Source organism: Setaria viridis, chromosome 9 (assembly GCF_005286985.2).
Source record: "Setaria viridis chromosome 9, Setaria_viridis_v4.0, whole genome shotgun sequence".
Taxonomy (NCBI): domain Eukaryota; kingdom Viridiplantae; phylum Streptophyta; class Magnoliopsida; order Poales; family Poaceae; genus Setaria; species Setaria viridis.
This window is the reverse complement of record NC_048271.2, coordinates 20,236,756-20,264,516: the sequence shown is the minus strand read 5'-3', so window position 1 is coordinate 20,264,516 and position 27,761 is coordinate 20,236,756. Positions and strand designations below refer to the sequence as shown.

Below are 27,761 nucleotides of genomic sequence, written 5' to 3'. Positions count from 1 at the left end.
TTCTTCCTAGCTTGATTATATTTCGGGCACGAGCTGATTTCTTGATTAGAAATTATTTTCTTTCTCAATCATTCTTAACTCTATTGTTGTATCATCATTTTGCTTACACGAAGTCCTGATTGATGCTATAGAAACATTCTACTCATCACGCAAGGTTGTCGTAAAGGCGTCTTTAGGCAGGGCCGGACCGGGGGAGCGCAGGCCGTGCAATGGTACAGGCCCCCATTTTCTAGGGGTCTCTTTTTTCCCCTCTTTGCAGCCTATCAAGCAAAACAATCGCTAGCCAAACTAGGTATTGCGCACTCTAGCATGCTTAAGAATGAAGCGCAAATCGTTTTCTCACGCGGCGCGCTGGCTCAATTTTTGACAAGATTTCTTATTTGCCATCGAATTTATGTCTTCCTTCTTTGCCATTGAAAAAGTTTGCCTCCCTTATTTGTCATCGACTAAAAATTGCATTCCCTATTTACCATCAACAGAGTTAAGTTGACACGAAAAGATGATTTTACCCTTGTAATATAGGGATATATTGTTGTAAAATTTGACAGGCTGCATATGCATGGAATCAACACAAACATTGAGTTGATACAAATTTTACAATGATGTGTCCCTATGCCATGAGGGTAAAATCATCTTTTCATGTCCACCTTAACACTGTTGATGGCATATAGGGAATACAATTTTGAGTCAATGGCAAATAGGAAGGCAACTTTTTTAATGGCAAATAAGGAAGCAACGTAAATTCCGATGTCAAATAAGGAATTTTCTCTCATTTTTGTCTCACAAGTCTTGATCGACATCCAGCTAGGGCAACTTGGCGGCAACGGAGCGCTGCTCCGGCATAGTAGGCTCAGAACGAGTTCTTCTCCGGCTCTGGTTACTCTAACCTTGGTCGCGTGGACGGTGGACGGTGCAGATCAAGAGGCAACGCTGGACTGCTAGAGTCTGGAACTCTGGACGGGCTGTGGAGGGCCAGGAGTCCTCCACAGGTCGCCGTTGCACATCAAAACTCATAGGTCAAGAACTCAAGGTAATTTTTATTCTTCAATCTTACTATGCCCTTTGCATATGAATAATTAACCTATTATATTACTAGCTCTAGCTTTTTTCGTTACTTGATATGCATCTTTTAACGGTTTAATTGTTAATTTTGTTCTCTTCATCTTTTCTTATACATGTGTATGAAATGGTCTAGATATAGTGTTTCAAAATCGAAATCATGTTTTTCTGACAAAAACTTAAAACAATAAAGAATAGAGAAATTAACTCAATCTCAAAAAGAACCTACGGATAAATTTATTGTAATACATTATAGATTAAACATTTTTATTGCTTCATATTTCTAAGCTAATAAGAGCCATTTTAGAGTTTTTTAAAAGGGCCCTGAATTTTGCCGCCCGGCCGAAGCGAAGTTGGGAGAGCTTCACCTAAGGGAGGAGTACCATCATCGCCGAACGGTCCCAATCTTTTTATTTGAGTGGTTGCACCAGGAGTCATGCATCTAATACAACAAAAAACTTGATTGGGTTGCACATCTTGACTCGCTAATGGTAGACAAGCTTTGTGCACGTTTTAGGACAAGCATGGTGCAGATGGTGGTAAAACACGGGTATTGATATGAACAGAGTATTGGTTAGTTGGTTAGATTTATTGCGGTGGAACCTATCCATCCAATTGTAAGTCTTGTGTTCCAATTGTAAGTCTTGTGTGCTCGTACTTTTTTAATTGAGTAAAATATATAGGCGGTTCCTGAACTTGTCACGGGTTGTCATTTAGATTTCTGAACTCTCAAAATGCATTTTTAGGTCTATGAACTTATCTTAGATGCCATCCGGGTCCCTAAACTCTCAAAACACATTTTCAGGTCCCTCAACTTGTCTCAAGGTATCATCCGAGTCCTTCAACTCTGAAAGTTTATTTTAAAATCCCCGAATCAAGCGCCAAGGAACACATGCGTGATTACTAACATAAGGTGATTGTGAAGGCAACGAGCGAGGAGGAAGCATTACCATCAGCGACATGTGACAAGTTTTAAGATTTGAGAATATATTTTTGAGAGTTTAGGGATTCGAATGAAACCTGAGGACAAGTTTGGGGATCTGAAAATGCATTTTGAGAGTTTAGGGATCCGGATGCCACCACAAGTTCAGGGACCGCTGGTGTATTTTACTCTTTTTAATTCATTCCGGAAGTAAACGAAGCTATTCTTTTGATGGTGGAGTCGAATACTGTGGCGATTTTGTCAATCTCGATATTTGTCGATCCAATCTTCTAGAGATGCTCATAGGTGTGTGGTGTATGTACGTGCATATGAGCAACATTTGCGTCCGGATTTCGCAAAAAAAAAATGTGTACTTTAAACTAATAAAATTGAACCAATGTGCCAATGCACTAGGTCCTACGTGATTCGGAGGAGACTGGAGAGTCTCACGTTCACTTTGCCCCCAATTTTAAGGGAACATTGAAATGAAAAAGAATATCTAAAGATATGTTTTGTGATGAAAAAATGTTACTGAGTTCTTGGTTGGAAGCATTTTGTTATAACCATCATTTTGTTTTTTTGTCGGTATAACTATCATTTTGTTACTATGATAATATTACACTAGATTTTTTTAGATATTGGAAAAAATATGCAAAAATGGCACGCAGCTATGTGTTTCAATTCAACTGATCATGGCTTTTGTGAATTTCAACATGACAAGGATGATGAATACCACTTCCCGTCGGCGTAATCATCACATCCCTTTTCTAAGGCTGAATTTGTTTCAGCTTTAGAATCATATAAATCTTAGCTTTTCAATCACAAGTTGAAAACAAAACAAGCAACTTCTCGTTTTAGTCCGTTAGACCATTGCAATTGACGAACCAGATTGTACAATTCAATGATCAGCAACTTCTCATCCTATGAGCTGCGTGATTCCTGTAACCGCCTTGATCTGGTCAAATTCTCATGATCTCATTGTGCAAAGGTCATCATCGATCAACACCCTACACGTATCTGTAATCGATCCCGGGCTCCCGGCCCGGTGCGTTGGGCCGGCGTTGGCACGTGGCTTCTGGAGGGCTGAAATGAAATTCGTGATAAAATCAGAGGGTCCATAGTAATTAATGTAGTAAAGGATATGCAAAAAGAAAAGATCCCCCATCCAACCGATGGTGGTTTTGACTACGGCCTTCATCACCTGCGCCAAATTCCACTGCCGCTCCTCCATTGCGGCTGCGAATTTACTCCTCGTCTCGGCCTCTCATTCCCGCGCTTGTGCTCCGCCCCGCGGACCACTGCTGCGGCGCAGGTCAGCTCTATGGGGAAAAAAAATCCGCTTCTCTCCCCCCTCTCTGCATATTCTTAGAGTTGGGTTAAATTAGATTAGTTGCGTTCTCAGATTGATGTATGTTACTATTGGTCTGGATGCAACCCGAGTTCGCGACTGTGATATCACCCATTTTGTTCTTAAAAAAACATTATTGGTTATTTTAGCACGCATGGTTTTACACTTGTATACAAATTGCGATGGCAGCGGGCAGTGTGAAGGAATTGTCGTGCGGTTTTGGTTTGATTTCTGCTGACGGTAGTGATCAGGATAATTTTAAACTAGATAAATGTGTATCAAGTTTAAGTATTTAAGGAATTGGTGGATGCTTTTACTATTCAGTTTCCCGCTTGCTTCAGCTAGCGGTTCCTGTATAGTGGATAGAGCATGCATAAGGAATCTTGTGCATGATTGCTCTAAGTGTTGGTCGTGCCAAGACAATGACACCTACTCGACAGGAACAAGTCCTGTCTGATAATATATACAGTAGTTGAGCAATCACGGAAGAATTTTGTACTTGCAGGCCTACTTGCCTTATCTGGATTACCCTTTTCAGTTTGGTCATGTGGCTGATGCAGATCTAATCTCTTTGACTACACAGAATTGACAAGGTCTCACTGCGCTCAATAGCAATGGCTACCACACAAGCCTCAGAAGCAGAAGCTGACAAAGGATTGCCTTTGGGGATGGATGCAACCATGGTCGATGAGTATGCCTCCCAGTCAAAGTTGCTGCAAGAATTTGTTAAGATCCCCAGTTGTGGCAAGGCTTGGATCTTCAATTCCAAGGATGGTATGCACTGCTGTTGCTACCCTATTTGTTTTCTGAAATTGAGGTGTCTTATTGTTTGTTTGTGGGGTCTGCAGAAAACACATCCAGAGCAGTGGTTTCCATTGGCCAATCAGATCTTTTGGGAAATAAGAGGAGAAAATTCCTTTTGAATTCTCACATTTCAAAGAGTGCCTCAAAGTCCGTCGATTTCCACTGGTCTCCCTTCCCAACTGAAATAAGTGGAGTGTCAGCAGTAATTCCATCGCCATCTGGAGAAAAACTTCTTCTAGTACGCAATTCTGAGGATGATTCCCCTACAAAATTAGAGATTTGGGGGTCATGCCAATTAAAGAATGAGATACATATTGCAAAATCTGTTCATGGATCACTCTATACTGATGAATGGTAAATCGCCCAATCCTTTTTATTTTATTTTCTTTTTTTCCAGAAAAAGAGAGGGAGGGAGGTATGCATTTCTTTGCTTCACCATTGCAGCTTTGGCTTGTGCTAAATGCTGCTTTGATGCAGGTTTGAAGGGATATCTTGGAACCAGGAAGAGACTTTTGTAGCCTATGTTGCCGAGGAACCTCCTCAACCAAAGCCAGTGTTCAATGATTACGGATTCAAGAAGGAAGGCTCATCTGAAAAGGACTGCAAGAGCTGGAAGGGACAAGGGGATTGGGAGGAAACCTGGGGAGAAACCTATTCGAAGAAAAGGATACCTGCACTGTTTGTTGTCAACATATCCAGGTATGTCCATGGCCACCCTGAAGAGATAGTTTACAAATATCGTGTTTTTATGATGAATAGCATGCCTCTTGCAGTGGTGAAGTTCGACCTGTGAAGGGAATACCTAGATCATTAAGTGTTGGTCAAGTGATTTGGGCACCATCACCTTCATATGGCTTGGTTTTTGTTGCATGGTCATCTGACAATGGTTTCCAACATACTCCAAGAAAGCTTGGTATTAAATACTGCTACAACAGACCTTGTGCTCTGTATGCTGCTCCTCATCCTTTCAGGGAAGAAGCTGAGAAACCATCAACCGAGTAAGAATATCGGTGCCCTTGATGTCGAGATAATTATCGAAATGTATTTCTCAATAAAAGTGGACAATTGCAGCACACATTTTTCTTCATTAATCCAAATTATAAAGTGATAAATGCTGAACATATGGTACACAGCATGTCTCATTAGGCATATGCTTTATTTTCTGATGTCATATTTCTTTTATTGGCATAGGGGCGATAAGGGTGAAACTACAACTATGATCAAATTAACAGCAGACCTGAACAGTGCCTTTTTCCCACGGTTCAGGTAGGAATACTTCATTTCATCTCAAGTAGATATATCGGGAGCGACATCTACACTATTTTGCTAATATTTGTTATCATTTTGCATTATGTTTGTCTGCACCATCATCTGCAAAGGTTACTGATTGGAATGATAAAGCTATTTCTTCCCCTCTATGTTACAGACTTGTTGACTTTCCATATTGTCTGGTGTAGTTTTCTGTGTTCGAAAAAAATAATCTTTAACTGAAACTGTCAGAACCTACCTGTTTGGTTTAATGAGGCTTGTTGTTTCCCTCATTTTCAAGAGTCTGGAAGGTGGAAGCAGTAGTGAATCTCGCATCTTTCTTCATGACTAAGTTTATTGTACACTTATACCAAAAGAAACTGTGTCTCTGATTATATTTAGTTTTTTATGCATGCCCATTAACACTACATTGCAATGCAAAATAATGGAAGTTTTTATTTGATAGTCCGGATGGGAAGTATCTTGTGTTCATCTCAGCGAAGAGTGCTGTAGATAGTGGAGCACACAATGCCACAAATTCAATGCATAGAATTGAGTGGCCTACAGATGGGAAACTGGATGGGAGCCTTGGTGTTGCTGACGTGGTATGGGATCCTTTTTTTTTTAACTATGACTTTCATGTACTAGTCCATGGTTTGGAAAGTATCTTATGCTGTTTATTAATATGGTGCACATTTTACCAGTTTCATGGTACACATTTTACCCTGATATGTCATCTCACTTTTGAGTAAGCAATTCTGGATGAAAGCCTGTATTGGGCTCATTGAAGTGTCTGAATTCAATATTCCTTGAAATATAACTAAAAGATGATTTGTTTCTTTTTATGGGCACTTTCTTGGATAAATGATGCATAAATTTTCTGATACCATATGCTTTACATTTGTATTATGTAGGTGCCCATTGTGATGTGCCCCAAAGAGAACTGTTTCCCTGGGCTGTACTGCTTTGGCTTGCTTAGGGATCCATGGCTAACTGATGGACGGACTATGATTCTATCTTCTGTTTGGGGCAGTAAGGAAGTAGTACTTTCCATAAATGTTGTGAGGTGATTGCAAACATCTGTTTGGCCTCTTGTAGACTGATATACATAATGTCAATCATTATTTAACTGTAAATTTTTTTGGCAGCTGTGAAGTTTTAATAGTTAGTCCTCAGGATTCAGATTGTTCATGGAATGTTCTTGCACTTGACAAGAATGACATTCTTGCAGGTAACCCCGTACTAGTATATGATTACTGAATAATTACATAGTTCTCTCATTTTTTAGGTAACTTTCCTTGTTTGTCTGCTTTTTTTTTAATCTTTCCAGTTTCCAGCAGCCTTATTACACTCCCTCAAATATACTATGGAATTAAGGTTTCTCAGATTGAAAGCCATTGGGAGTGGCAAGAAGTTTCAACTCCTCTGCCAAAGCTGTCAGATGAGGTTTTGCTAAAAAAAGCACTGAACGTTAATTGTTATTCAGAAAAAAAGGTTTTATGGTGTAGAGTGAGTAGTTACTAAATTGTTATGTATGTTTGGCAGATAAGCTCCATATTATCAGAACATAAGTTCAGCATACTCAAAGTCCCGATTAGCAACCTTTCCGACAAACTTGCAGATGGTATGAGAACTACTCGAGCATACTTATTCCTCTCACAGATTAATATTAGCAGAATCGGTTTTCTAATTAGATTTTTCTTTCTGAAGTTGTAAGTTTCTTCCTTTATGAACTATTTCTGCGTTCATCACTAGGCTCTGTTAATTTTCTCGAAATCAGTACATTCACTCTAGTAAGCTGGCACTCGCTCTGAGGATTTTTGTAAGGCACCCAAACATCTAGATTCAAAATTTATAATATTTGACCTACATTTTAGTCAACAATGTGTATGTTTAGTTACACTAAAGTGGTGCTATTGCATTCTGTATGAAAGTATTTTTACATGGTTATGATTTCGTAGTCATTGACAAAACATACATTGTAAAAGTAAATTAACTGTCAAAGTTCAATTTTAGATACCGCACCAAGTAAAAAAGGCACTCATAAAAATCAGTGAATGGCAGTATAATTGTCATAGAATGTATCTTTTGTATTAATCAAGGCAGGCAGGCATGTCCAAAATGAGTTTATATAGCTTTATAGCTTACGATAGTGCACCATCCTACCCTATTTAGTCATGCTGACTATTTTTGAAATATTTTATAAGAACTCTACCACTGTTATTGAAATTCTTACTTCTTCACCAATTTATTTGAAGAATTTCTGCAGAATTTTAACTAATACGGTTTCTGTTTCTCTCCATATGTTTTTGTATCTATTCAGGGGCTAAGCTGCCTTTTGAGGCTATTTTTGTGTCGCATAAGGATTCTGCAAGTAATCCAACAATTGTTGTTCTTCATGGTGGACCACACTCAGTTTACCCATCAAGTTATTCCAAATCCTTGGCTTTTCTTTTTTCGCAGGGATATAATCTTCTTGTTGTGAACTACAGGTGAATTTATCTTGGCTAGTACTTTGTCTGTTCTAGATGATGAATATTTTTTTTGAAAAGAAAATTTGTCGTTTTTAGTTGATGAATAATTCGATCATTATCCCTTTTCTTGGTTTATTTCTTAATATTTCCATGGGATGCACTTTTTGGTTGCTTAGGGGTTCATTAGGCTTTGGGGAAGAAGCACTGCAATCCCTTCCTGGAAATATCGGTTCTCAGGTGCAATGTCATTGCTTTTTTTTTTCCGTGTTTAAAGATTATTCTTGAAAAATGCCAAAATTTATCATGAATCATGTACCCTTCTGTGCAAACTTACAAGCAGGATGTCAATGATGTATTGACGGCTTTGGACCTTGTTATAAGGAGAGGACTAATAGATCCATCTAAAGTTGCCGTAGTTGGAGGTTCACATGGAGGTTTCTTGACCACTCATTTGATCGGCCAGGTTCTTGGATTGCCCTTGTTCTTTTGTATTCTTCAATTGCGCAGTTACTATTGTGTTTAGAGTTCATATTTATATTTACCATCAAGATGATTATTAGCGTTTGGACTGAACATCAGTAACTTAAATGTAACACCTAGTTTTGAGAAATGTATTACAAACTTATAATTTTGCAAGCAAGACTGCATTGTAAAGAAGTATCCATGGTGACGAAGCCGGGCTTCATGAATAATGATCATTTAACTAAATTAATGCAACTCTGCCTCTGCCAGTGACTTCTGTAATTGAATTTATAATAAACAAATTAATATGATATCAGGTGAAGTTACTTTACGGAAATGATACCTGACTGTTAAATGGTAAGTTCGCGCATATTTCCCAGAGAAATACTCTGATGCAGTATGTTGTGGCCAAAGGTGGCCATGGCAAACCCCCAGCTGTTGGAAATTCTCTTAAGTAAACACTGAACTTCACTTCTTACATGGTAACAAAAACACTGAATTGAGTGAGTTTTGGGCTTGTCTCTAAACTTGGGGCCCCTCGAATTGTGTCGAACCTCCGCCACTGCCCTGATGTATGCCGGTATTCAGAAAACTAGAGCTTGATATGCTTTTATATCTCATGATTATAAAGCTTGCCTGACAATATCCATAAATGGCTATCTTGCTACTAAAGCTTTAGGAGTTGAATCTTGATGTTTGCGTATTATTTCCCTGCCAAAAAGATAGAAATTAGTACTACCTCCAAGGATGGCTTAGAATTTTCTATTATTCTGTTCATATTCAAGGATCTGAAGAACTGGGCATAGACATGTAAATCACATGAAATGATTTATTTATCAAGTTTCTGGGATATAACACATTGTTGACCTGTATAAATTTGATTGACTGCAGGCTCCAGATACATTTGTTGCAGCAGCTGCTCGAAACCCAGTCTGTAACTTACAATTGATGGTGGGTACCACTGACATCCCTGATTGGTGCTTTGTCGAGATTTATGGAAAAGAAGGGAAAAAGTACTTCTCAGAGTCTCCTTCAGTAGATGATCTTTGTCAATTCCACCAGAAGTCACCAATATCACATATTTCAAAGGTACTTGTGTGGATTCTGCGTTTTCATACAAGAACATTTTCTTATATCTATGCTTGAGGGAAGAGTAGAGTTCCCACATGCAAATGGAAGATACTCTGTGGATGCTACGAGTAGTCATTTGCTTAACAAGTTTATCAATTTGCAGGTCAAAACACCTACACTCTTTCTCCTTGGAGCGCAAGATCTCAGGGTTCCTGTTTCTAATGGCCTGCAGGTATCCCCTTGTGCTTCTGTACTTATGTAAGGGTGAAAGGAAGTCTCTTTCGTATTTCCAGCTTATTGAAATATTTATTTGTGGGATTTCTTTTACTTTTTTTAACATGCAGAGGAATAAAAAATTGGTTTAGGTTACAGGGTTTCCAATTACTGTTTGACAATGGGGAAATTTTTTTCTCACGTGTTGTTTGGCTGTATAAGATGTTTCTATTCGGCTTCATATTATTTTTCCTGTATATGATTTGTTTTGTGCTTGTCTCTTGTTGCAATTTTTGCAGTATGCAAGGGCTTTGAAGGAGAGGGGAATCGAATCCAAAACTATTGTCTTCCCAGAAGATATCCACGGAATTGACAAGTTAGTTACTTTTTAGTTTTGATGAATTTTTATTCCATGATTGCCACACAGATGTCTTACAAGTTACAACATCTGAGGTCTGACTAAACCACTCCCTCCATGGTGCAGGCCTCAGTCTGATTTCGAAAGCTTCCTCAACATAGGGGTTTGGTTCAAGAAGCACTTGAGCAAATAAACATTAGTGCTCTCTTATTATATTTTTGATGTATTTTCATTGTCACTAAATGCTTGTAATTGGGTCAGAGCAGCTGACATCATGGTTCACTTGCCCAATCTGATGTTACCAAGATGGAATAATTCTTTAAGACATAGAAGATCGTGTCTGTTCTAGTGTGGATTCTGGAATACCAAACTTCTAATAGCTAATTTAGATAATAAGCTTCTAATAGCTATTTTACAAATGATGCTATGTGTTAATGTGAAAAGGCTGTTGGTTTTGAATTGTAATGAGAAAATAATTACATGACCCAGCTCACTGTACTTACTGTTCATACTAAAGGCTAACGGGAAAATGGTGTAATCACCTGTCGAATCTACTTGTCAATATATAAATTTATAATTAAGATCGCAATCAAAGTCACATCACTATTCCTTACATCATTATCTAAAAAATCAGTATTCCAAACCTTGTTAATCATCGAAGCTTCAGTTTCTATCAACATGACATGTTCAAGTTTGACACGATATACTACTAGCTAAAGTATCACCAATAATGTGAAGAAAAGGACAAGAAGAAGTTGGAAGGGCATCTTGTCATCTTGTGCATTCTTTAGTGGTGGATGCAGGTCTGACACTGCCTTATTGTTCGATTCCCTTCGTCTTTCCTCTGGTGGGGCACATGGCCATTAAACCGGATATCTTTTTTGTTATATTTTTACTTGTATCTTAAGACCTTGGAGACAAGGCTGGCACAAAATTAACAAACTTTGGTGCCATCTGATTAAAAGCTATGGTAGAGGGGAAAGGGACTGCTGGACTCAACTACTCCCATGGTGTTGCTACTTCACTGCAAAAGCAGAAAGTTTTGTTCTATGTAAGCACTCTCCTTTGCTCTCTCTCCCCTAAAGGCTGCTATGAATTCTTGCATATGTTTAGTGTTTTGCTGTTATGGACTTACTTTAATTTTTTCTCTCAAGAGTTGGTTCCTTCTGTACTTGACTTGACCACTGTCTGCTTAGATCCAGTTCAAGATGAGTCCATGTTCCTTGCGATCAGTTTAGCCTAGTGAGTAGAATTGACTGATCTCCGAGTTCAGGTAGGTTTTGTACTCATGCAATAGGGTAAATTGAGAAGGTCAGGTGCGATACAGTAAGCTGTATTTAGTTAATCTCACTTAGGCATTATCACCGGCAGTCCGGCACTCCACAATTCCATCTTAGATATTTCAGGCTTTCATGACTTTTCTTGAATTTTTTACAGTGAAAATGCACGTTTTTTAATGGAATTCATGAAGAAGCGGGACTAGTGTTTGTTCTTGAAACTAAATTAGATCAGAAGCTCAATACCACAAACCTTTTCACAAGTGAACGTTGTAGGAAGTCAAAGTTGTAACCAAAGAAGAGTTGATATTATATTGAATAGTATGCTAGCTTGATGGAGCTGTCCATATATTGCATGCACCCTCATGTATTGACAGCAAAATTTACTTAATCCCTCCTGCAACATGCATAACATGTCTTTGTGAAATTGCAGATTTAGCTTAGCCTAGTAAATTGTGTACCTCCAGTCAGTCATAAAAGTTTGCAAGTCCACTCAGAATGGATATGACGACATCTCAAGAATATGCTTCCCAATCCAAGTTACTGCAAGAATTCACCAACGTCCCGAGCATTGACAGTGCTTGGGTTCTCAAAACCAACAACAGTATGGTCACAGTCTTCATTATACTTTCTTTGTCCATAATCATCATATACTCGTCTCGAAATTCATATCAAGCTGGCATAAAAAAAGTGCTTCTTTTTATGACTGCAGAAGACATATCCACAGCAATGTTCTCCATTAGCCAGCCAGACCTACTGGCGAACAGCACCAGAAAATACACTATGTATTCTCATATTACAAGAGCTGGTACCAACTCTCTGGATTTCCAATGGTCTCCCTTTCCCACTGAAATGACTGGAATGTCCGTCATTGTCCCATCCCCATCGGGATCAAAGCTTCTTGTAGTGCGAAATGGAGAGAAAGGTTGCCCTACTAAGCTTGAAATTGTTGATCAATCGCATATGGAGAAGGAGATACATGTTGGTCAGTCCATGCATGGTCCACTTTATACCGATGAATGGTGAGCAAAAACTGAAATTAAAACAGAGTGATTGCATTTACATCTGCCCTTTCTTTCCATGACTACAGTGACATGACAGAACGGCACTATTCTTGTTGCTGCAGGTTTCATGGTATTTCTTGGAATCAAGAAGAGACTTTGATAGCGTACATTGCTGAAGCTCCACCCCAACCAAGAACAGCTTTCAATGATTGTGGATATAGAAAGGAAGATTCTTCTGAGGAAGACTGTAATAGCTGGAAAGGACAAGGGGATTGGGAAGAAGACTGGGGTGAAAGATACTGCAGAAAAGGGAGACCCTCATTGTTTGTTCTTGACATTGCCAGGTCTATCCCCTGCCTATTAATCATCACAGCAGCTTATAGATGCTAGCCCCTAGATCCGACAGTATGACTTATTATGCCTAAGCTGTTGTGCTTTGGTGTATGCAGTGGAGAAGTGCGAGCGGCTAAAGGCATTGCGACATCGTTGAGTGTTGGCCAAGTTGTTTGGGCTCCATCATCTTCAAGTGGCAGCCAAAAGTATTTAGTTTTCGTTGGATGGTTAGAGCACAACGGGTTTCAGAACACTGCTAGAAAACTAGGTATCAAGTACTGTTCTAACAGGCCATGTGCTCTTTATGCGATTGCTAGCCCTTTTGAAGGACCAGAACCTGACACTAAACGAGTTAGGTAAGCATCCACTATAGGATCACAAATCTGTAGCTTATATACTTTGTACAGTTACAGAGTTTTCTAATCAGTTATCACTTCTGTGACTGATGAAATAGAAAGAGAATACCTATGACTGTCCATGCCAGTAGTTCTGTAGTTGGTATCATTATCAGGTAGTATTGGTTATAATATGTTATGTTCCTGTACAGTGATAGTAAATCAGACTCCGCTGCAGCAGCACAGAATTTAACAGCAAGCATCAATAGTGCTTTCTTTCCACGGTTCAGGTATGCTTGTATTAGTATTCATGCACATTTTGATATTGGAGGCCCTAACCTTTCTCTGAAAGTACAAATTATTGTAAACAGCCGGGATGGAAAAATCCTAGTCTTCCTATCTGCAAAACAGGCTGTAAATAGTGGAGCACATAATGCAACGAATTCTCTGCATAAGATCAACTGGCCTTCTGATTGGAAAATGGATAAACAACTTAATGTTACTGAAGTGGTATGCCGATGTGTTTATCTTGATTTCCTCTTCGCCGTGTTCTGCAGCCTATTCAGCATTTGAACTGTTTCAGGTGCCTATTGTAATGTGCCCTGAAGATGGTTGTTTTCCGGGTCTTTACTGTTCATCCATTCTGTCCAATCCTTGGCTTTCTGATGGATGCACGATGATACTAACATCTGCTTGGAGAAGTACCGAAGTGATATTATCAATAGATGTTTTAAGGTAAATCAAAGGTTACTGTCATATTCTTGTTCCAGAACTTAAAAGATCACTTCTATAATCTGTTCTGTCTCATTCTGCAGTGGAAAATTAACAAGAATTACTCCAGAAGACTCACATTACTCTTGGAGTGTCCTTGCAATAGATGGTGACAATGTTCTTGCTGGTAATTGTAGTTATAAACTGGTATTGAACTCATGCAGTAAATTGATTCTAACATTGAAATATAATGCTTTTCCCATTTGTTTGCCAGTGTCAAGTAGTCCCATCGACCCTCCTCACATCAGGTATGGACGCCAAGTGACACCAGAGGGGCAAGAACACAGATGGACTTGGGATGAAGTTGATAGTCCGTTGGTTACGGCCAGCAATAAGGTTAGCTTTCAGTTTAGTATATATTTTTGTCTTGATGAGGGCTTTAATAGCTCAGTTGCCTCCATAATCTCTCGCATTGCCTTCTGCTGCAGGTTAAGTCCTTGTTATCGCATCACAGTGTCACTATACTTAAAATTCCTGTCGCTAACTCCTCAGATGACCTCTCTGATGGTATAATCCTGAAACTAGACATGTTCTATGCTAGGCTGTGATATTTTTATCCAGGTAGTACTTTCCTGTTCTGTAGGTGGCAAACTTCCATTTGAGGCCATTTTTGTGTCCTGCAAGGATAGTTCACACAGTCCAACTGTTGTAATCCTTCATGGTGGTCCACACTCGGTGTCTGTGTCAAGCTACGTGAAATCATCAGCATTTCTTGCTTCACTTGGATTCAACCTGCTAATTGTTAATTATCGGTATGCTTCTTGGAACTTCTCTGCACCTCTTTAGCTGTGCATGTCAACATGCCATTCTCTCACGGTTATCTGAAAAAAAGAGGTACACCGGGTTTTGGAGAGGAGGCTTTACAATCGCTTCCCGGAAAAGTCGGTTCTCAGGTACGTACTCCAGTTAAATTCAGAGCATCTGTTCTTCATGATTTCATTCCAAGTTTCTAACCTATCTTAAGCAGGACGTCCAAGACTGTCTTACAGCCGTAGATCACGTCATCAATGAAAAGCTAATAGATGCTTCTAAAGTAGCTGTTGTTGGGATTTCACATGGTGGATTCTTGACAACTCATCTGATTGGTCAGGTTAGCATCCTAAATCGATTTCAGAGTGGCAGTTGGTACTTGCTATTTCTGTTCTTGTTCCCAGTGTAATTTGCAATTTGGCTGCAGGCTCCAGATAGATTTGTGGTGGCAGCTGCTCGGAATCCTGTCTGCAACCTGTCGCTGATGATTGGCACCACAGACATTCCAGACTGGTGTTACATGGTGGCCTGCGGACCTGAATCGAAGCAATATGCCTCTGAATCCCCTTCACCTGACCATCTTCACCTCTTCTATCAGAAATCACCAATTGCCCATATCTCAAAAGTATGTTTTCCTGTCTCAAGTATCAGGTCCATTCTCATTTTTGCTGGTATGGTTCATGGAACTTTGCTGATTGTGCAGGTGAAAGCGCCCCTTCTTATGCTTCTTGGAGGAGCTGATCTTCGAGTACCAGCTTCTAATGGCCTACAGGTACAAGAATATCTGCTGAGATTTGCCTCAGGAATTCTGTTCTAACTCGTCGAGGAAAGAATTGGTGACAGACTTCATGGGATTTATCTACAATCTACAACTACAAATGGATCCCAAGTTTCACTCAATGCTGTAAAAAATTTTTAGCTAGTCATACGCCATGAAATAATTTCAGATGCCCATATTTTCCACACTTACCAATTTGTCTGTGCATCCCTGCCCTATCTTCTCAGATTCGCTGATGCCTCTTGTTTACCTGTTTGGTTTATGGTTATTTCAGTATGCAAGGGCCCTGAGAGAAAGGGGTGGCGGGGTCAAAATTATGATGTTCCCAGAGGACATACACGAAATCATCATGTAAGCTAATGGAAACCAAGCTAATTTCTGTTCTTCCACCTCATTTCGTGAGACGTGATGACCATCCCTTTCCCCTTTTGAATTGGGTTTGGATTTGATGTGTTTTCTCTGCAGACCTCGGTCCGATTTTGAAAGCTTCCTCAACATTGGAGTATGGTTCAAGAAACATATGGAATAAATAAGTGCAAACGCAGTGGTCCCAAGCAGAGTCCATGAGGTTGAAGAACAAGGCTTGCCTATGGACTTCAAATAGTTCTTGTAGCAGTGCTCATTTGGGAAGACTTCAATTTTTTCATGAAAAATGCTGATTCCTATCGGCCTCATAGGAGACTCCGGTTCCTTTTTAGATTTGACCAAACCTCTGCTCCATTTAATACTGCCTTATTTCATGACTTTGACATTTTTTACTCAGCCTTTTTCCGAGTCCTTGGGATGTACAAAAATCAGGGCTAAGTTATAATGTATGGCACCTCTCAAGGTAAAATAACTCTCAATCTTAGGTGCTGGAAAAATGAAGAACCGATGATGACATAATGATGTTTGACATAGTTTCTTCAAGGGCTGATCTCCTCACTCTATTATTGTATGGATACAATCAGAAAACCCCCAGCTTAAGCCGCAATATGTAAAATCATGATTAGTCCTACTGGTTACAATCACGAAAACATGCTAAGCTAACAGTTCAGCGCTGTACGGCACAACAAGGGACGCAACGACTATAACAGATACAGAAAAATTTTACAAGGACTGTCCGGTGAACCTGCGCCAGTCTAGCTCTTGGTTGAGGCTTGTGCAAGCTGTGATGCAATTTTGCCCGAGAAGAAATTCTCAAGTCTGCATGACCAAAAGGAGAAAAATCAATACAGTTACATGCTGGGCTCAAAAAACGAGTTGTAAGATTTTTCCAGCCCATCTGCCAGCTGGTGCCAAATAATGTCAGCGAGATCTAAGCTACATTTTGTTCCATTTAGAACATAGAATGGCATGGTTGATTATACTAGGTTGCATAATGTGAACATGATAAAACGGTCAACTAGAAAATCTCTGGAAAGATATTGGCAACCCAACTCCTATCTTACTGGCCAGGACCATAGACGTCCCTGGCTGCAAGAACATAAAAAGAACTCACCGTGTGGCACATTTGTAATAGATAGTATCCGGAGAGTTGTATGTTCGTGCATTGTTGAACATTCTCTTCATGTCAGCAACAAACATCTCTAAGGTCACATAATACTGCTCAGACTCAACTCTTCTCGACATTGTCCTCAAATCTGCAAACAGGCATGTGTTTTAAACACTGGTTCACTTAAATAACTTGTGGTTTTGCTTGATAAAGGTGGGATAGAAAGGAACTGTGGCCCTTGTAGTTCAAACTCACCAATAGGATCTTTGATAATGTCATAATAGTCTGGAACATCACGTGAATCCACAGGCTCTTTGAATGGCCATGCATCAGGATGTTCATTCATACTCTGGAATTAAAAAATATATTATCTGAGATCTCTTGCTCAGTTTATGCCATCAGAAATAGGCTTTTTTGCTGATTGGCAGTATCTTTGGAATAGGGAAGTTGCATAAATCTACAGTTGGTAAATCAAGGTACACATCTACAGTTTATCTAATGCAATCAATTAGTATAAACTATGTAACTTGCACCATCTGGTAAGATTTGTGCAGACAAAAGACTTACCTTCAACAATATCCGCATAAGGCTAGTAAGCTGTTGTCTATAAGTATTATAATCCGGGGAGAATGCTGAACGTGATTTAGAATGGCCCCACTGATCAGGTGTCCACCCAGCTTCCCCTGCATCACATTAATGGCTCAATCAGGCTTGCATTGTTAGCAAATCAACAGGAAAGGCAGAATTAGTTGCTAACAATGGACAGCTTTTCTTTTAAAAAATATGTATGTTAATAGTCAACGGTACGAACTGCTAAGGTTGTTATTTGTCTAAAGTTTTCAAAACAAACCAAAGCTAATGCAATCAAATGTTTGGAAGACCTTTTGAACATACCAGCTGCAGATAATTCAACATGCAGCATGTTTATATAGTGGGAGTTGACAAATTAAGCATACTCGGACTAACAAAGTATGAGCATCCAAGTCAGTCTCAACTATCAAAACCTGACCATAGAGGGCAAACAATGTAAAACAAGTTTGCACAGAACTGGTACTTACTCAGACCAGGGATGTCTTCTGGTTTCATCAGTCTTCTTGGAATACCAGCTTCTTTCTACAGAGAAAGAACTATAATTCTGTAACATGTTTGACCACCTGACTACCATAAGCCTGCCTAGCAGGGTAATGCACAGCATCTAAAACATAAATAATATCTCACTAATTTCCACTGTGAATTCGTGATATCTATCATAAACTCAAAGACAACAAAAAGATATCATTTCAGAAGTTGACATTGCATAATAAGAGGCATACCTGTGATTTTCTAAAAAATAATTCACATATGGAGCTGATAAACCAAACTATCCCTAAAAGTCATTCCCTCTACAGAACAGAAACAACTGCCAAATCTATGTACCTAGCACCCAAGCAAGTTCCTCCAAAGCATGAACATAAAGAGAGGCTATTTAGATGAAAAACACCCAGCGAGAGAAAAAGCTAACCTTCTGAAAATCAATTCCTGAATAAACAATATGGCAGTTAGAAAGCTCTCTGATCTTCTCATCAATGGCCTGCAGAGAAGTAATACAGTGTAACTGTAAAAGAATGGTCGACTTATTGTAAATCATGAACTCTCTGCATCATGTTCATATTTGGGGCAGCCTTTAGCCTGTTACTTTACCTGCCTTTGACGCCGAATCATTGTAGCCAGATCAACGTATGGCAGCTTTTGGTCAATCTTACACTCCATCAATATTCCTCCGTCATAGTCTTTAATGTACCTAGAACCAGCAAACTGTTAAGCTCGAAATTGGCTAGGTAAAACCCCTAAAATAAGCTTTGATCAGATGGAACAAATCGTTTTTTAAAAGACATTGTGCTTAACAGGCTTACCCTTGCCATCTTTCTTTGTCCAAAGTGATCTCCTTTGTAAAACCCTACAGATTGCCAATAGGAGTCAGAGAAAAAGGCAAACAATTTTTTCCATACAATTTTTCACTAAGTACAAACCAATGATGTTTTGAACATTATACCTGAAGAGAAATTGATTGCAGATAAATTAAGATGCTAAAGTTCATTGATGTAATGATTATCAGAAATTGGGCACGATATTTACACAGAACCTTCAATTCAACCCAACTATACTCAACAACCTTCTAAAGGATCAAGATATCTTTTAGCATTTAATTATATCTATTTTGTGAGGTTAAGTCTTATGTCATACATGTCGTTTCAGAAGTATTTCAGTTAATAACACGTGCAAACAAGAAATTAGAAGAACTATATTATATACAAGTAAAAGGTCAGACAGCCATACCTGCTTTACAAAATAACCAACAGCATTGTTATCTGCATAGGTTAAGAAATGTGTGAGCCCATCAGCATCTCGTGCATGTTGCTTCAAATGATTCATTAACCTCGTTCCATATCCTTTAACTTGCTCATCAGCTGTAATAGCACAAAATGCTATTTCTCCAAACCTCTGGCTATGATTTCCAAAAGAAAAATTAGCATAATAGCTTTTTGTGTACAATTAGGACACTATATTATGCAGCAAAAAACATCTGTAACATGTTGCACAACATTAATGATAGAAAAAAAAAACTGCAGGATAAAGCAAAAGTATACACATATACAAATACTCCATCCTACATTCTAACTTGTCAGCTGTTTCAAGACCATCAAACAGTGCATTACATGAATGAGTGTGATTTTACAATGCAGTATCATAATTACAAGTGAATTGGTGTCAGTTGCCATTTGCTTTCAGATGTAAAGAATTATTGGATCTTCAAATAGAAGGAGAATGTCACATATGAAACATGAAGCATTGACCATTAAGCACAACAAAATATGCAATATCAACATAACAAATGCTAGCACTAAAGTGGTAGCATTACCTTGCATAAGGGCGATAAGTAATACCTCCCACGACAATATTGTTCCTGATAACCATCATTGACTTGTGAGTTCTGCAAAACACGAGATAAGAAGTTACTAACACCGAAGAAATTTTATCTTATTCACATTCCTACCCAGAAAAGATGCAAAGATTATGTGTAAATTGTAAACCATAGGCACATTACATTGGGCATTACCTATCCATGACAAGGCGCACAATGTATTCTTTGGGCATATTGGGTAGCTGCCGGGCGAAGATATTTTTCAAACCTACCAACCTGGGGAAGACACAGAAATCAATACTAGTGCTTTGCTGCCAATGCCAAAGAGAGTTCTGAGAAGTGCCACACACACCATATCATGTGTTCATCAACACCGTCATTAGAATAGCAGAGAAATTTAAGCCTTCCCGAGTCTTCCTGCAGAACAAATTCAACCATCTCAGCCACATTCCAATCAATACTATCAGATGGCATGGAAAAGTAAATAAAATCAAATAAAAAGAAGAAGACTTGACCTCACGCTTGAGGCCCTCCTCGCGGGCGCTGTACGCGCCACTGGTCTGGAGGTTATCAGTGAACAGCCCCTTGGGGTCCTCCTTACCGTCGCTGGCGGCCGCAGAGCCAGGCTCAGGCTTAGGCCCCGTTCCCGCTGCCGCTGCAGCAGCTGCGGCTGCGGCAGACACTGACGAGGAATCCGGCTTCGGGGGCCGGCCGGAGGCGGAGCCCCCACCCGGTGCGCCGTCGAGGCGCGCGGCAGTGAACGTGTGGAGCGAGTCATCGTCGTCGTCGTCAGAGTGGGAGGAGGATGGGGATGACGGGTGGGACGGCGAGGAAGGTGCCGTGGAGGGGGACGACGGCGCGGTGGTGTCATCGTCCTCGTCGGCGGTGGCGTCGGAGAGCGACGACGGCGGGAGCTTCCGCTTCCGGTGGGAGGCACCGCCGCCGGAGGTGGCGCCGGAGTGGGACGGCGACGGCGCCGCGAGGCCGTCCATGCGGGGGAGGGGAGGAGGTTCTAGAAGCTTCGGGGGGTTAGGGTTTTGGTGGAGATCTGGGAGCGGGAAGCTTCCGAGGCGTTCCGCTGATCGTGGTGAGGAAGAGGAGAGGAGAACGATTCTGACTCTGGTTGTCTCACTGGCATGTGGGACCGCAGAGGATGAGCCGGCTCACTGCCTTTGGGCCCTTGAGTGTGGGGCTCTACCAAGCCTTCCGAGTTACGTCGACGGCATGCGAAAGCGGAAACGGAAAATACGTAAAGTTCTTCCTCCTCTTATGTCTTTTGTGTAATCTCTCGTAAAAATGGCAACGGGTAAAACCCGCGCGGATATACGAACCACAAACCCGCACCCGCGACAACATATTCGTGCCCGCGCCCGCGCCCGCTACCCGCCACGAGCAGCACTATGCGCCCGCACCCGCTATCCGCGGGCATATTTTGCTCGCGGACATGCCCGCATACCCGCCAGAAGTGACTGACCTGGGGGCTGGGGGCGGTGAGCTGGCGACGGGGGCAGCGAGGGCGCCGCCGCGCCGAGCAGGGCGGGCGTCGGCCGGGACTCGGGAGGATGGGCAGCGGGCGGCGGCCGGGACTCGGAGGGCGAGCGGCGGCCGGGACTCGGGAGGGCGGGCAGCGGGCCGTCAGGATTCGGGAGGGAGGGGCGGAGCGGAGGGCTGTGGCGCAGCGCCGCTACGCCTGCGGGCCTGCGCCTGGCGCCTACGGGACAGCAGGAGCGGGAGGCCGGTCAAGGGATTGGGGATTTGGGGTCTGGGGGCTGGGACGGCTGTGCGGCTGTGACTGTGAGTCACTCAGGAGTCAGGAGGTGAGGGAGGATAAGGATTAAGGAACCCTAGCAAATCTAGGCGGCTAGGCCCACATGTCATGCGGATATGCGGGTATGCGGGCACGAGTAGTGTATTTTCATACCCGCAAATTTTTTACCCACGGGTATAAAATAAAACCCGCACCCGTGCCTGTGGGTACAAAATGGTACCCGTATCCTCACCCTAACGGGTTTTTACCCGCGGGCACGCGGGTAATCTGTGCCCGTTGCCATCTTGAATCTCTCGGGGTAGATGCAGTCCTCAGCTTCCTGTCTCCATGTAGGGCTGAGGTAGATGCTGTTGCCACTTGAACATGCTGAAGCTTTAGAGCCAGATTATAAGCAGTTAAGCACTTTGAACATGTCTTTGAATGATGTTGTCATTCTGTATTGTTTTTCTACTCCCGAGTCAAAGTTGGTAGCCTGAAATTGGAATCTCTATCAAAAGGAGACCAACCTAGGAGCGACTAGGTGGATTTATATCAAGACGAAATGAGCACCCAAACTTAGATGGTCTAGGCATGCATCCCAACCTCAATCAAATGGCTTCCTTGGAGCCTCTCTATCTAAAAACATGCCTAATTATTGGACCTATTTAATTAATCTTACATCTAGCGTGAATGATGGAGGTCGGATAATTTTTTTCTTAATCTAAAGAAAGTTCACCGGTGATCCATTGAAACAGTCCAACTTAGTAGGTGCCCTATCCTTTTCTCTCTTCACTGTAACTAACAACAGCAGAGACGATGAAGGATTTAAAGTAAAGCCCCACACCCGCAAACTGCTCAACTAGAGCATACACGGAAGGCCATTTTCTCCTGGTACCTTTGCTAAGATTCAAACTAAGACAGTGATGTATTTGGCCTTGATGTCAACTTTATGTTGGATTGTGTACCTAGTCTTGCCTGTCATTGAATCTTCTGGAAGTGCACAAGCAAGATTTGTTTGCAAGTTGTAGCCATTTTTTCAGTTGCTGCATTTTCAAAAGCATCAAGTTGGATGGACTTTTTACTACCAGATGGAAGATCAAAACGGTACTGAACTTAACATTTACCCCCTCCATCCTGAAATATATGATATTCTAGCAATTTTAAGACATATTAAGGATGTAAGCAAAAGATTAAAATATCCCTTACTAATGTCTTGTTTGGTTGTCAATTGGTGGATTTCAAACCCCGGCTGATTGTGGTGAAGCATGGTTTTAAACAATACCTTTGCATGTCATTAATTTGGTGGAAGAAGAAAAAATTTAGTGGATTAAATACACCTATAATGCCTTATATTTCAGGACAATGTTTTAATGCAAGAATATTCAGTTTTAGCTTTCTCCGATGATCCAGAAGCTGACATTCAGATGAGAGCAAAGTCCATTGAACATTCAGCATCAATGATTTTCAGTTTGAAAAAAAAAACTAATTTTGCTGGAATCAGCCGGCCGGTTCTCCACTACAAAAAGCTCCCACCAAGCAGTGCGAACTGGTTCTCCACTACAAAAAGCTCCCACCAAGCAGTGCGAACTGGTTCTCCACTACAAAAAGCTACCAATGGGATCCTCAAAGCTCCTTGAGGCAGTTCTTCTTCCACTCGCTCTTCTGGCCCTCCATGCCCCAATGACCACAGCAGCAAACTCCAACCACTTCCGGGAGTACATCGGCGCCATCTTCAACGGAGTTCAGTTCAGCGACGTGCCCATCAACCCCAACGTTCAGTTCGACTACATCTTCGCCTTCGTCATCGACTACACCACCGCCACGCAGCCTCCTTCCCCGACGAACGGCCAGTTCAACATCTTCTGGCAGAACACAGTCCTCACACCCTCTGCGGTTGCTGCGATCAAGCAGAGCAACCCGAACGCGAGGGTCGCCGTCAGCCTCGGCGGCGCCACCGTGAACAGCAGCCCGGTGATCTTCAGCGTCACCTCCGTCGACTCGTGGGTCGAGAACGCCGTCTCTTCCCTGACCGGCATAATCCAGGAGTACAACCTGGACGGCATCGACATCGACTACGAGCAGTTCCAGGCCGACCCTGCCACCTTCTCCGAGTGCATCGGCCGCCTGGTGACGACGCTCAAGAACAATGGGGTGATCAAGTTCGCGTCAATTGCGCCGTTCGACGACTCCGATGTGCAGAGCCATTACCAGGCACTGTGGAGAAGTCATGGGAGCGTGATTGACTACATCAACTTCCAGTTCTACGCATACGACTCAAGCACAACTGCAGATCAGTATGTCAACCACTTCAACGACCAGATCGCCAACTACCCCGGAGGCAACATCCTGGCCAGCTTCAGCACGGAGCCTACGGCAAACTTTGTGCCAGATACGGCGCTTAGCGCCTGCCAGACTCTGCAGTCACAGGGAAAGCTCTACGGTATCTTCGTCTGGGTTGCAGATTATTCCAAGAGCCAAGGATTCAAGTACGAAACACAAGCACAGGCACTGCTGGCCAACGCTAACGGCCAGTAGCTGGCTTCACTGTTTTGCAGCTAAGAGTTTTCTTCAAGAGTTCCGGCTGCAGAAGTATGGAGTAAAATGCCGTAGCTTGTTGGAGCAAGAATGGAGAATAAAATCTCAATTGTAATGCAGCACTTCCTGTGATCTTCGTTAAGACAGGGCGTGTTCCATTCTGCAAGAATTTGCGTCTACTGACACATCGCTGCTCTGAATTTTGATTCATAGACTATGCTTCTTTTTATTATCTTTCCCTCTGTCAAAATTCTAGTTGCTACTTGCTAGGCTGTCCATTTGTTCAGAATCACTAATAATAGAACATTACTGGGGACTTTTTGGGTCCTTTTTGGCCTTTTTTTTTGCCTTGACCTGATCTGTTTCTTTTTTTCGTGTCGGTGCCTTTGGCTACCGATGCTAATCTTTTGTCGGGTTCAATAGATAAAAATGAATGAAATTTCACTGAACTATAGAAATCTACTTCATTTTCTTTAAACTTCACCAATATATGCATGGGGTGGGGGGCGGGGTGCGATAGATTTGTCCCTGAGCCTGTGAGGCCATACCAGACGGACCCAGCTAGTTTCGTTCGATAGCTACAACATGAACAACAAGGCCTTTAGCCACCCACTTCAAGTTGACGTAGGCTAAATTAAACCAGCTTTCATGTAGTGGATGCAACCTTTTCTGAGGGCCCTCTTCAGGTAAGTGTTCCTTGTGCCAATCAGTAGCCGCTACATCAGATTTCCACTGAACCCGTATATATCTTCACATATCTCCATAGAAACGCACTATTTGTCTCAATAATGCTGTCATGTCCTTTTCAATGTATGTCTTCCCATGTGCAGTCAAAGTTGGTAGCCTGAAGCCAGAATATCCATCCAAATACTCTTATATATTGGTTCATGCATGGGTAATCCTTTGAACCAGTCTAGCATAGCAGCTGTCCATTCATTTTCTCCTGTCACTGTAACTAATAATAGCAGAGAAAGCGAAGGTTTAGCCCCACATGGCCACATCCACGAAAATGACTAAATCAAACCTTTTCCTTGGTACCTTTGCTAAAATACAAGCAAAGATAGTGATGGATGTATTATATGATCTCTGAAGTCAACTGAAACTGGGTTATGTACCTAGCCGCTGACCGTATCTTCTGGATGTGGCCCAGCAAGATTTGGCCTGGCTACCGTGGGCACCTATCCAAACTGGATAGCCCTTAGTCATTTTTCTGAGCTGTTGCCAGATCTTTTAAACGTCAAGTCCAAGAGACTTCTTCGTTACCAACTGCAAGATTTGTTTGCAAGCCATGCAGGTTGGAAGATCAAAACAGCAGCGCTCACCTAACATTTACACCACAGAAGCTTCCATAGTTCCATGGTGTTTGTTTCTCTTCATCCATTGACTGCATGTGTATGCGCAAATCAAGGGTCAGCGGTTGAGTTTCACTTTCAGTTCCCTCCAATCCAGAAGTTGACATCCCTGGCCTCGTCTCCTACATTTCAGACTTGAGAGAAGGAATAGTCCATTCAACGTTCAACACCATTTATTTTCTGTTTGAAAAAGTAAGTGCACTAATCTCCATTGGCGTTCGTTTGCCGGCCGCAACACATATTATAAATACATGCTTTTGCAACTGCACCTCCAACCAACACATGTTAAAAATGGCCTCCTCAAAGCTCCTCGCAGTAGTTTTTCTCTCTTCTCTTCTAGCCCTCCACGCCCCAATGACCACCACCGCAGCAAACTCCAACCTTTTCCGGGACTACATCGGTGCCATCTTCAATGGCGTCAAGTTCACCGACGTGCCCATCAACCCCAAGGTCCGGTTCGACTTCATCCTCGCCTTCGTCATCGACTACACCACCGCCACGGAGCCGCCGACTCCGACCAACGGCCAGTTCAACATCTTCTGGCAGAACACGGTCCTGACCGCCTCCGACGTCGCCTCCATCAAGCAGAGCAACCCCAACGTGAGGGTCGCCGTCAGCCTCGGCGGCGCCACCGTGAACAACCGGCCGGTGTTCTTCAACATCACCTCCGTCGACTCCTGGGTCAAGAACGCCGTCTCCTCCCTCACCAAGATCGTCCAGGAGTACAACCTCGACGGCATCGACATCGACTACGAGCAGTTCCAGGTCGACCCGGCCACCTTCGCCGAGTGCGTCGGCCGCCTGGTGACGACGCTCAAGAGCAACGGGGTGATCAAGATGGCGTCCATCGCCCCGTTCGACAACGCCGACGTGCAGCGCCATTACCAGGCCCTGTGGAACAGCTACGGGAGCGTCATCGACTACATCAACTTCCAGTTCTACGCGTACAGCGCGAGCACAACGGAGGCGCAGTATGTGAGCCACTTCGACAACCAGATTGCCAACTACCCAGGAGGCAACATCCTCGCCAGCTTCACCACGGCGCCGACGACGACATCGGTGCCGATTAACACGTCGTTAAACGCCTGCCAGACTCTGCAGTCGCAGGGGAAGCTCTACGGTATCTTCATCTGGGCTGCAGATCATTCCAGGAGCCAAGGGTTCAGATACGACACACAAGCACAGGCACTGCTAGCCAACGCCCCCAGTTACTAGTTACCTTACCTTCATTGTGTTTCAGTTTGATTTTTCTTCTGGGGCAATAATGCAGAATAAATAAAGTGTCGTAGATTGATATTGTTGGAGCAAGAATAAAATTTCGATTGTAATGCATCTATACCTGCAGCCGATTCTTCGTTGAGTTTATTATGTGCTATTGAAATTGTCCAATCTGTGGTATTCAATTCAAATATTCTAAGAGATAAACTGTTCAATTCTAGTTTGCCACTTGCCAGGCCGGTCTGTATTTTTGCATGTTTGTCAGGCTGCCCATTTTGTTCAGAACGTACGCTCATTCATGTTGAACATTTTAGGTGGTTCATTTGATTTTTAAGCCCTTTAGTTTGCTTTGAGATTCATTTGTTCTTGCCAGGTCCAAACTGGTTTTGAGGTTTAAATTCAAAAGCTGATAGTATTATTTTGCACCATGCGATTATCCATTCGTGTTCTTTTTTTATTTGGTTGAATTTGTCCTCTTCTTCAGTAGCCATGGTGTCCTTTTGTTAGAGGCTGCACCGTAATGCAGTGCCTTCATTGGTGACTTTCTCTAGCACTTGTGTTTTTCAATGTTATGTTCCATCTTTCAGGGTGCGGTGGATGTTGACTTATATCTTCTTCTGGGAGATGACTGCCCTTTTGAAGCTGCTGTGTTTGTTTCCTAGTGGCTATAGCCCCTGTCACATCGGATGTTTGATACTAATTAGAAATATTAAATATAGGTTAATTACAAAACTAATTGCACATATCGAAGCTAATTCGTGAGACAAATCTATTAAGCCTAATTAATCCATGATTTGACAATGTGGTGCTACAGTAATCATTTGCTAATGATAGATTAATTAGGCTTCTGCAATTAATTTTATAATTAGCTCATATTTAGTCGTCCTAACATCCAAACATTCGATGTGACAAGGGCTAAACTTTAGCCCAAGGATCCAAACACGTCCTTAGTATGACTAGCAAATATGCCCGTGCATTGCAACGGGAGAGAAAAAAATCCTCACACACTCCTTGCCCAATAAACATGGCTCAAAACTAATTAATTATGACTCCCATCCAGAAACAAAATCATTTAAGAGTTAATTTTTGTACATTTTTATCCGGTAGTATTCTCACTTAAAGAATTCACGTGTGGAGGAGTACCAGGAGTTGGCGGCGGCCATGGTGGACGTCCTTGTGCAGCTTAGACCTTGTTGCTGCCTTGTGTTGGATTAATGAGCTCGCCAATCGATCCATGTCTTCTTTAGTTCGAAACTTTTCCCTCTCCGGTTATGAGACGTACGTCGCGCAACAGCAGCGTATATTCAGCTGGCGGGGGAGTGGGTG

At 42.0% G+C, this 27,761-nt stretch overlaps 5 protein-coding genes across 6 annotated transcripts; 4 read left to right on the top strand and 1 right to left on the bottom strand.

Annotated features, from left to right (window-relative positions):
* Positions 1 to 3,127: 3,127 nt before the first annotated feature.
* On the top strand, positions 3,128 to 10,307 carry LOC117836161 (acylamino-acid-releasing enzyme 1). The gene is made up of 18 exons (XM_034715539.2): positions 3,128 to 3,293; positions 3,913 to 4,103; positions 4,178 to 4,487; positions 4,611 to 4,832; positions 4,907 to 5,131; positions 5,325 to 5,399; positions 5,848 to 5,986; positions 6,296 to 6,447; positions 6,530 to 6,612; positions 6,712 to 6,827; positions 6,927 to 7,005; positions 7,705 to 7,873; positions 8,032 to 8,092; positions 8,196 to 8,318; positions 9,209 to 9,406; positions 9,552 to 9,620; positions 9,901 to 9,977; positions 10,086 to 10,307. Exons 1-18 carry the CDS (start codon positions 3,154 to 3,156, stop codon positions 10,150 to 10,152), a joined length of 2,496 nt encoding a protein of 831 aa, XP_034571430.1. The 5' UTR covers positions 3,128 to 3,153; the 3' UTR covers positions 10,153 to 10,307.
* A 494-nt stretch (positions 10,308 to 10,801) lies between these two features.
* On the top strand, positions 10,802 to 16,116 carry LOC117836162 (acylamino-acid-releasing enzyme 2). 2 transcript variants are annotated; one of them, XM_034715540.2, is made up of 18 exons: positions 10,802 to 11,010; positions 11,670 to 11,840; positions 11,949 to 12,258; positions 12,363 to 12,584; positions 12,690 to 12,929; positions 13,121 to 13,198; positions 13,280 to 13,418; positions 13,492 to 13,643; positions 13,724 to 13,806; positions 13,894 to 14,015; positions 14,108 to 14,186; positions 14,263 to 14,431; positions 14,512 to 14,572; positions 14,647 to 14,769; positions 14,857 to 15,054; positions 15,133 to 15,201; positions 15,482 to 15,558; positions 15,673 to 16,116. In XM_034715540.2, exons 2-18 carry the CDS (start codon positions 11,735 to 11,737, stop codon positions 15,734 to 15,736), a joined length of 2,292 nt encoding a protein of 763 aa, XP_034571431.1. In that variant the 5' UTR covers positions 10,802 to 11,010; positions 11,670 to 11,734; the 3' UTR covers positions 15,737 to 16,116. The 2 variants fall into 2 exon arrangements, with proteins under 2 accessions (XP_034571431.1, XP_034571432.1); XM_034715541.2 differs by lacking the exon at positions 10,802 to 11,010 and adding an exon at positions 11,018 to 11,232.
* On the bottom strand, positions 16,085 to 20,719 carry LOC117836163 (histone acetyltransferase GCN5). Its single transcript, XM_034715542.2, has 13 exons — positions 20,099 to 20,719; positions 19,936 to 20,000; positions 19,779 to 19,859; positions 19,581 to 19,652; positions 18,998 to 19,166; positions 18,574 to 18,617; positions 18,362 to 18,461; positions 18,183 to 18,251; positions 17,740 to 17,794; positions 17,249 to 17,364; positions 16,937 to 17,030; positions 16,688 to 16,829; positions 16,085 to 16,392 (listed from the first exon to the last, which is right to left on the bottom strand). Exons 1-13 carry the CDS (start codon positions 20,573 to 20,575, stop codon positions 16,329 to 16,331), a joined length of 1,548 nt encoding a protein of 515 aa, XP_034571433.1. The 5' UTR covers positions 20,576 to 20,719; the 3' UTR covers positions 16,085 to 16,328.
* Positions 20,720 to 22,873: 2,154 nt separating this feature from the next.
* LOC117840177 (chitinase 2) lies at positions 22,874 to 24,203 on the top strand. The gene has a single exon (XM_034720636.2). It carries the CDS (start codon positions 22,945 to 22,947, stop codon positions 23,863 to 23,865), a length of 921 nt encoding a protein of 306 aa, XP_034576527.1. The 5' UTR covers positions 22,874 to 22,944; the 3' UTR covers positions 23,866 to 24,203.
* A 1,237-nt stretch (positions 24,204 to 25,440) lies between these two features.
* On the top strand, positions 25,441 to 26,577 carry LOC117840175 (chitinase 2). The gene has a single exon (XM_034720635.2). It carries the CDS (start codon positions 25,500 to 25,502, stop codon positions 26,430 to 26,432), a length of 933 nt encoding a protein of 310 aa, XP_034576526.1. The 5' UTR covers positions 25,441 to 25,499; the 3' UTR covers positions 26,433 to 26,577.
* Positions 26,578 to 27,761: the final 1,184 nt, after the last annotated feature.